The sequence below is a fragment of the Crinia signifera genome, chromosome 12 (assembly GCF_055691185.1).
Source record: "Crinia signifera chromosome 12, ASM5569118v1, whole genome shotgun sequence".
Taxonomy (NCBI): domain Eukaryota; kingdom Metazoa; phylum Chordata; class Amphibia; order Anura; family Myobatrachidae; genus Crinia; species Crinia signifera.
In genome coordinates, this window is record NC_139228.1 from 88,620,409 (window position 1) to 88,629,902 (window position 9,494).

At 49.7% G+C, this 9,494-nt stretch overlaps 1 protein-coding gene across 1 annotated transcript in view; it reads right to left on the reverse strand.

Annotated features, from left to right (window-relative positions):
- ASPG (asparaginase) overlaps nt 1–2,361 on the reverse strand; it is an 81,610-nt gene extending 79,249 nt beyond the window's left edge. The window contains exon 1 of the mRNA XM_083165831.1: nt 2,014–2,361. Coding sequence (XP_083021957.1) covers nt 2,014–2,308 — 295 coding nt within the window. The 5' untranslated portion in view covers nt 2,309–2,361. The remainder of the gene's footprint in view (nt 1–2,013) is intronic.
- Between the last annotated feature and the right edge of the window lie 7,133 nt (nt 2,362–9,494).

Here is a 9,494-nt window from a genome sequence, read left to right on the forward strand (position 1 = left end):
CACCTCTTTGTATGAAACACAGAATATATTGGATGACGCACAATCACTGCCATCTATGGGCTGATTACAGTGGGGATGCGTCTAGCAGGGGAGGATAAATGACATGCAAGTTAGTTGCGTATGTTCAATGCCCTATGGCGAGCTGTGACAGCGAACAGCGCCGATAGCTCACAAGTCTGTATTGAAATGCCGCCCCCCCCCCCCCCCTGTACTCACCGTTTCCACCTCCCAAAAGAAGCGAGGTGGAAACTGCATGTGCGGGCTGCGAAATAGGCAGGTATTCAATGCGGTCGGCGAAGTTTGCAGAAAACCAGCGATCCTCGCTGTTTAACCCCCGCGCCGGCCGCTCGCTCTATTTAACGTTCTGGGAAAATCCTCACGTCACAGGATGGCGAGAATTCACCAAAACAGCGAGACCCGCGGCTAATGCAGAAAACTCGCTGTATTAAGCCGCGAGTCTCGCTGCTTCTGGAGGCGCATACGCCAATTCCCCCTCGCTCAAAAAACGGAGCGAGGGGGAATTGGCGTATGAGGGGGGTGCGTTGAATACTGACGGTGAGTGGTGACAGCGAGCAGGAAGTCCTGCTCACTGTCGCCGCTCGCCCACAGCATTGAATACCTGCCATGGTTAGGGTAATATGCATGAACCTCGCCGTTCAGGGGAGAGGACGGCGAGGATTCTTCCGAAATGTAGAATAAAAGGTGAACGGCCTGCGAGGGGGTTAAATGGCGAGGATGGCTTGTTTTTGGCAATCCTCACCATAAACCCCCCCCCCGCTGGTCGCATTGAATACATCCCAGCGCCTTCTGGTAATACCTTCTGATGCACATAATTTGGGGACACCCACTGACAACTGCTTAGGGAGATCTGTCCCCTGGAGACAAATAATTTGCATTCACTATCAGACTATTGACGGAGTTAAACGAAACAAAAAGGTGCTTAAGGCTTAATCTCTATTATAAACAAATACACAGAATATGTGAATAAAACACAGATTACTGAAATCCAGCACTGGACAGTGACACAATTATGGGGGTTGTGTGAAGACGCTTTTTGCATTTAAAACAATAACACACCTTAAACAGAAACAAACAATAGTAACCACTTGTGCGCTGGGCAGAGTTTGGGGAATGTCATGATGCACCAGCTCTGTGAGACCAGCACTGACATGAAACAGTTATTACTACAGAATAGGTGATACAAGACACAGAAGTTACAAATTATTGCATCACACAGAACAAGTGGTGGTGCACCCAGTGACCAGATCAGTTTCCTAGCAGATAAAGGACTTCCCACCAGCATGTATCAGACACACACATACCCAAGTACTAGGGGCACAAGCCAGACACCACTCTCCCAAGTACAGGACATACCCCCATCCCTAGATACCAGCAATGCAGGCAGGGGCACAGGACGGACAGACCCCCCCCCCCCCATGGGCACAGGACAGACCTCCCATCCCCAGGTACCAGCCTGCAGTCAGGGGCACAGGACAGACCCCCCCCCCCCCATGGGCACAGGATAGACCCCCCCATGGGCACAGGACAGACCTCCCATCCCCAGGTACCAGCCTGCAGTCAGGGGCACAGGACAGACCCCCCCCCCCATGGGCACAGGATAGACCCCCCCATGGGCACAGGACAGACCTCCCATCCCCAGGTACCAGCCTGCAGTCAGGGGCACAGGACAGACACCCCCCCCCCCCCCCCCATGGGCACAGGACAGACCCCCCCCCCATCCCCAGGGGCACAGGACAGATCCAGTGAGTGTACAGTCAGGGGCACAAGACAGACCCTGGGGGTATCAGTGTACAGTCAGGGGCACAGGACAGACCCCCCATCCCCAGGGGCACAGGACAGACCCCCCATCCCCAGGGGCACAGGACAGACCCCCCCAGGTATCAGTGTACAGTCAGGGGCACATGACAGTCCCCCATCCCCAGGTACCAGCCTGCAGTCAGGGGCACAGGACAGACCCCCCGCCCCCTCCCCATGCACAGGGCAGACAGTCACCTTCATTCTGGTACATCATCCCGATGGTGCCCCCGGTGTTGATGACCAGGACCCGGGCCTCGCTGGCTATGCCGCTCAGACTCTCCAGGGAGCCGGACATGCTCTGGCTCTTGGACAGCTTCCTCTTGCGGCTGCTCTGTGGGGCGGACACGCGTGGGGTCAGCACCGTGGGCTGGGTGGAGGGGGCAGACATGGCCTCTTGCTCCAGTAAGTTCAGGTGGGTGTGGGACAGGGCTTTGGAGAGCCGGGATATGAAGGAGCCCCTGGGGATGCTGCTACTGTCCTCCTCCGCCATGCTGCTGCCTGTAGCTATGTCTGTGCCCACAGGTCACTCCCCCTCTCCCTCCACGACTGACAATAAACACCCCCTGCTGTGACGTAGCTCACACACCCCCGGCCCAGCCACGCCCCACACCAGTGTCACCAGCACAAGGACACTCACTGCCTGATACACACTCAGGGAGGAGAGAGACCGCTTGGGATAATTGGGTCTACAGCAAGTTGGTCGACAATCTTTCGGTCAACACAGGTCGACATGGTTCAAGGTCGACAGGACATTAGGTCGACACGAGCATTAGGTCGACATGGGCAAGGTTGACAGTCAAAAGGTCGACATGGGGCTTTTCACTGTTTTTTTTACCCGAATGTCGACACAGTTGACATGGACACATTGTGCACCGCGTCCCCTTGCATCGCTCGCAATGCTTTGGGTCCCAAGCGTATTTTATTCTCCCACCACGCCCCAGTGCAGCGGTTCCCAACCCGTGGTACGCGTACCACCGGGGGTACGCGCCGCTGTGTTAGGGGGTACGCAAGGCAGAGTATGGTAATGGCGGCTGCAGCAAGGCCGAGTACGGTATTAAAGGCGGCGTGACCCGGCACATGCGCAGGACGCCAAGTCACGCCGCTGCGGCTGGAAGGAGGACCCCCGGCGCATGTGCAATCACTTGAGGAGACCGCCGCGCCTGGAAGACGCTGCGCCTGTAAGGACGGACCCCGGCGCATGTGCAGCCGCGCTGAAGGACACCGCCCTGCCTGGAAGCAAGCCGCCGCGCCAGGATTGCTTGGACGGAACGACGCAATCGCTGGATGTGTGGATAGATGCCAGGTGAGTATGCTTTCTGTCCCTCTAGTCTGGTACATTTTTCTTGCATTGCTGGACACTCAAGTTTCCCCAATGACGACTGGGTCATGACTCTGGGATTGTGTGTGACACTCAATATAAGGCAGCCATTAATTTACTTTGAATAATGGGCCTGTATTTATCTTGAAAATGACACAGTGCCACACTTGAAAGTGCGAGAGCACACAGGGATTTGCACCATAACTTTCCAGGTGGGTTCTCTGTCCTCTCCCATAGCCTCCAACATGACCCATTCGATACACAATGCTCTGCTCCTGGCCTTCTTTCTTAATGTAGGATTGCCAGCACCTGTGTGGAACAAAATTGACGAGGAGGGTGTTTCAACTGAAGTGACAGCAATCATACATTACCAGGGGAGTCCAGGAACAGAACAAGGTGTACCGGACGCAATGGGTCGTGTTGGAGGGAATATGATCCTGGACAAACAAATGATGTGAACCACCTATATAGCTTGTGGATGCTGTGGTAATAGGAACCACAGTCACTTTACTTTGCTCTGGTGTCTTCGTGTTTAAAAAGGGGGCTATGCTGCTGCAATGTGTAGAGGGGTGACTATGCTGGCGAAGTGTGTAAAAAGGGGACTTTATGGTTTATTGAGGATGATACTGGTGGTACTAAAGATTTGTCTGGCTAATGTGTGGCAGCACGGACAGTGTAATGGTTAGCATCGCTGCCTCACAGCACTGACATCATGGGCTAGAATAGATTCCCACAATGTGCTGTGTGGAGTTTGTATATTTTCCCTGTGCTTGCATGAGTTTAATCTGGTTTCCTCCCAGATATCAAAAATATACAGGTAGGCCAATTGGCTCCTGGAGTGGTGTTATTTAAAGATTTAGTTTTATTAAAATGTGTGATATGTGATTTGCAGCAATTTTGCCATTTGTGTATTCATTATTTTTAGTGCCATTATTTTAAGAACAACCCTGTTAATGTCATCAAAGAGTCGTTGTTAGTATTTTGCTAACCTAATAACATTACTATCTAACAAAAACCAACTTTTATGGCGCGAAGCGATGGGAGAGGAGGGATTTATGGAAGGAGGGGGTACTCCAAAATGAAAAGCCTAATCAAGGGGTACTCGAAAGAAAAAAGGTTGGGAACCACTGCCCTAGTGGATGGTAGCAGGGCATGAAATACCGGCTGTTGGCACATGTCGGCTCAAAAAACGGTGAAAAACCCCATGACGACCTAACCCATGTCGACATAATGAACTGTCGACCTAGACCCATGTCGACCTTGCTGACTGTCGACCTAGTGGTGTAGACCCAATGCTTGTCGACCTAGTTGGTATAGACCTAATGACCGTATCCCGCAGAATATACTGTAGGGGAATTCCTGTTATATAAAACAGCACAGATGGACTCCGCAACACTACAGTGTGATACCATAACCCAAATCACTGGGCCTTCAAATGGTCCAGTTTCATGGGACCAAAATCATTCCAAGCCCACTTAAAAAGTTCTTCAGTATGATACTGGTCTCATGTAAATGGGTCAGTTGGCTCCGAAGATATAGCCGGTTAAACGATATAGCTGGTTAAAGGGGGGGGGGGGGGGTCTCTCCCCTTCACACCAGAAAATGCAGGGACTTGGCTGGTGCGAGCATGTATTCCCCCTTGGCAATGAGCATGTAATCCCACATGGCAATGAGCATGGAACCCCTGGCAATGAGCATGTAATTCCACATGGCAATGAGCATGGAACCCCTGGCAATGAGCATGTAGGTAAGCAGCACTTATGTAGCATAATTTTTTTTTTATTGAGTAATTTTTTATTATTTTTTCACAAAGCAAACATAAACTACAACTTAAACTAGAAAAAAAAAAATAAAAAAAATTAAAAATTTTTATAAGACTATCACATGATAATCAATATATTCGATTTTCCAGAAACTTAATAGCATGATTTCTTCTCTGATGATGGTCAAAAGGCCTCGTATACAGTTAGATGGGATGCAGTTAAAATCCCGGTGGTCGGGATCCTGGCGTTCTGAATCCCGACCGCCGAAATCCCGACACTTTCTCCCTCCGTGGGTGTCCACGACACCCCTGGAGGGAGAATAAATTAGCGTGCCGAGCGTAGCGAGGCACCGGGCCCGCTGCATGGCGAGCACAGCGAGCCCACAAGGGGGGGCGATCCACGTCCCCCCCTTGTCGGGATTACGGCGGTCGGGATTCCGGCATTGGGATTTTGAACGCCGGGATTTCATACTGAATCCAGTTAGATGTACTTACTAGATCTAAAGCGTCTGGTGGCCTGGCACTACCTAATTTTAGGTTTTAAAATCTTTCACTCAGTTGGTTAGTGATTTTGGAATTCCATCTACGTACTTCTTTAGATACCTACAGCTTCGCCAAGCCTTGTCCTTACATTTCCCTCAGGGTCCACCAGTTATTCGACACTCTCCACTCAAAACATTCCTTTTAAAAGTAGGCTCTAAACATTCTCTCTCATGCCTGTACTCCTTCCTTCTAACATATCATCACACCACTGACTTACCAAGTCTACAGCAGAAATGGGAAATGGAAGTGGGCAGGTTGTCTGGGGACGAATGGAGTGAAGCACTTGCTTGTCCTCGGGAATCTACTGCTTCGGATAGATTTCAGCAAATTCAATTGTTCATTTTGCATAGAACCTATCTGACTCCAGCTAAGCCGCGCGCAGGGAAAATGGGGCGTGGCCTAATTTCAGGGGGTGTGTCTTAATAGGGGCAAGTTTATTTAAAAAAAAGCCATTGCAGAATGATTTACAGATCATTCTTTATTCCTGTATATTCAATATAGCTAACTGTGGCCTTTTATGGTTTCTCAGGATCATTGATGTTTGCGGTGTTCTAAAGTGTATATATGAATATGACTTTTTAGCTTAAAGTAATTACAAGGGAAAATAAATATTATTCACATAAATAAGATATTGTTAATGTAGCATCATTTTTCATAGGCATTATGGTGTCATAATACGTAATGGGCATTATGGTGTGTGGCTGAACATGTAATGTACATTATGGTGTGTGGCTGAACATGTAATGGACATTATGGTGTGTGGCCTTAACATGTAATGGGCATTATGGTGTGTGGCTGAACATGTAATGGACATAATGGTGTGTGGCTGAACATGTAATGGACATTATGGTGTGTGTGGCTGAACATGTAATGGGCATTATGGTGTGTGGCTGTACATGTAATGGGCATTATGGTGTGTGGCTTAACATGTAATGGGCATTATGGTGTGTGGCTGAACATGTAATGGACATTATGGTGTGTGGCTTAACATGTAATGGACATTATGGTGTGTGGCCTTAACATGTAATGGGCATTATGGTGTGTGGCTGAACATGTAATGGACATTATGGTGTGTGGCTGAACATGTAATGGACATTATGGTGTGTGTGGCTGAACATGTAATGGGCATTATGGTGTGTGGCTGTACATGTAATGGGCATTATGGTGTGTGGCTGAACATGTAATGGACATTATGGTGTGTGGCTGAACATGTAATGGACATTATGGTGTGTGGCTGAACATGTAATGGACATTATGGTGTGTGGCTTAACATGTAATGGGCATTATGGTGTGTGGCTTAACATGTAATGGGCATTATGGTGTCAATTTTTAATGCACGCCTTTGGCGAACAATGTCCCTGTTTGTGAAGCATATTGTGAATTTTGTCTCAATCTGTTTGGTATAGTGTGTATTTTGGCTCATTCCATGTGGCACAATGTGTAAGAGGCAAGTACAGTATAAGGAAGTTACTATTGTGTTGCCTGATTTGTATAAGGGGTATATGGTGTGGTAAACTTAGGTGACCATATAAAAGGCGATGAAATGTTGTCTACCAAGTTTTGGCTTTCAGTACTTTTTTTTATCACTGGAATACAGGTACAAGTATCTTAGGACATCAGCGTCCTGCGGGTGCACCTTTGGAGGGCACCCGGCAATATATCTCCCTGCATCCTGTGAGTGTCGGAATTTGTAATAGATTACATTATATATATATATATATATATATATATATACATACATATATATATATGCAATAAACTGCACCAGCACTTTTCTTAATAAATTTGGAAACTTATGTGTGCCGCTACTTTCCTGCGACCGTATAGAATGGACTCACCCCTAAGGGGGTAACCGGAGTGCTGGGGAAGATATTGTGTGTGCGTGTGACTCTGGCCACAACCCCTATTATTGCGCATAATAGGCCCTTGAGGCCCTCACGGAACCAAATGAAAGAATTAGCTCCACCTGTGGATCTTTTAAAATGTGTCAGTCAATAATGAGTGCACCTGTCGGGTGACCTGGAAAACATGTGGGGTCCTGGGGACCGAGTGCTATATACTAACATCAGGACGTTATATGTGTGGGATGCCAAATATAGGGGGATTTCTGTTATATTATTAACCCAGTGGATCTCATGGAGCCCATACACGGTCCGTTGTGTACGGCTCCGTTCTGTACTATGCGATGCGCGCTCCCACGCATCACATAGTACGGTACAAAAAGTATGTGCTGCACATACTTTTTGTACTAGGTACACATCGGAACGGATCGCAGTGCATGCACAAGGGATGCGATCTGATACGATGTGTACCATTGAAGTCCCAAACGGATCCGTTAAACGGACCGTGTATGGGCTGCTTCAAACTCACAGTTCACCGACAGGTGCACAGGTGCACTCATTACTCATTGACACATTTTAAAAGATCCACAGGTGGAGCCAATTATTTCACTTATGATTCTGCAAAACAAGCACTGTGTGAGGTCCAAGGGACCGAGTTTGAGAACCTGTGCATTAACTCTTTGAGTGCCAAGTGAATTTGTCAGAATAGGTGTAAAAATTGGCAAGCAAACATTTTCATTTAACATGTATTCATCACAATGAGCTGTAATGTTCACCTTATATAGAAAATATATATTTTTTTGCACATTTTTTTATTTGAACTTATATAACAAGTGTGAGTGATGTGATGATCTGTGGAATGACAGGTAGGAGCTGATTGGCTGGTAGTTTATCACTCTCCATTTTATCGCTTTTCTAGCTTAGTACATCTGGCCCACTCAAAAGGTAACCACAAGTTTTTTGAGTTTGTGTTGTGTCGACCGACTTGGTTCATACTTTCTATCTACGTGAGAATATAATATTCTATCTCTTATTTATTTAGCCAGATCCGTCACTCAAAAGCAGTGTAGGTAATGGTGGGCGGGGTTCCACGGGTGATTGACAGGCCCATCCACCGTTATCCACAATGCAGAACCTGCATTACAAGTTCTACACATCCTATGTCCTACACAAAGCTCCTGCCCCTTACTCTCCCACCACTCCCCATGTCTGGCCAAATACCACCCAAACCCCGCCCCGCGGCTGAACACCACCCCTTCCACCCGAGCACACTGACTGTGACCCAGGAGCTCCGTACACAGGAGGACAGCGTGCACTTTGGCAACCAGGCTGCAGTGGCTCATCTGTACTCTCTCCTCCTGCCAGCTCCTTCCTCCCTGGCCAGACATCCACAGTGAGTACTTCTGTACTCAGCGTACAGCCCCGGCTGAAGGTGTCATGGCACCCCCCACATGGGGGGGGGGGTCGCGGGTGGGGGAGGGGTGCCCGCGAATTTCGGGAGGGGGGGTCGCGGGTGGGGTGCCCACGAATTTCGGGAGGGGTTGTCGCGGGTGGGGGAGGGGTGCCCGCCAATTTCGGGAGGGGGGAGTCACGGGTGGGGGGAGGGGTGCCCGCGAATCGGGGGGTTGTGTGTGTCACGGGTGGGGGGAGGGGTGCCCGGAAATTTCAGGAGGGGTGTCCGCGAATTGAGGGGGGGTGTTGCGGTGGGGGGAGGGGTGCCCGCAAATTGGGGGGGGGGGGTGTCAAGGGCGGGGGGAGGGGTGCCCGCAAATTTCGGAAGGGGGGGTGGGGTGCCCGTGAATTGGGGGGGGGGGTGTTGCGGGTGGGGGGAGGGGTGCCTGCGAATTTCGGGATGGGGGGGGGTCACGGGTAGGGGTGCCCACGAATTGGGGGTTGTGTGGGAGGGGTGCCCGCAAATTTCGGGAGGGGGGGTCACGGGTGGGGTGCCCGTAATTGGGGTGTTTGTGTGTGTCGCTGGTGGGGGGAGGAGTGCCCGCGAAAGGGATTCTCTCTCTGCGATCTATCTCTCTCTGCGATCCCTCTCTCTCTATCTCTCTGCGATACCACTCTATCTCTCTCTGCGATACCACTCTATCTCTCTCTGCGATACCACTCTATCTCTCTCTGCGACCCCTCTCTCTGCGACCCCTCTCTCTCTCTCTCTGCGACCCCTCTCTCTGCGATCCCTTTCTAACTCTCTCTGCGATCTCTG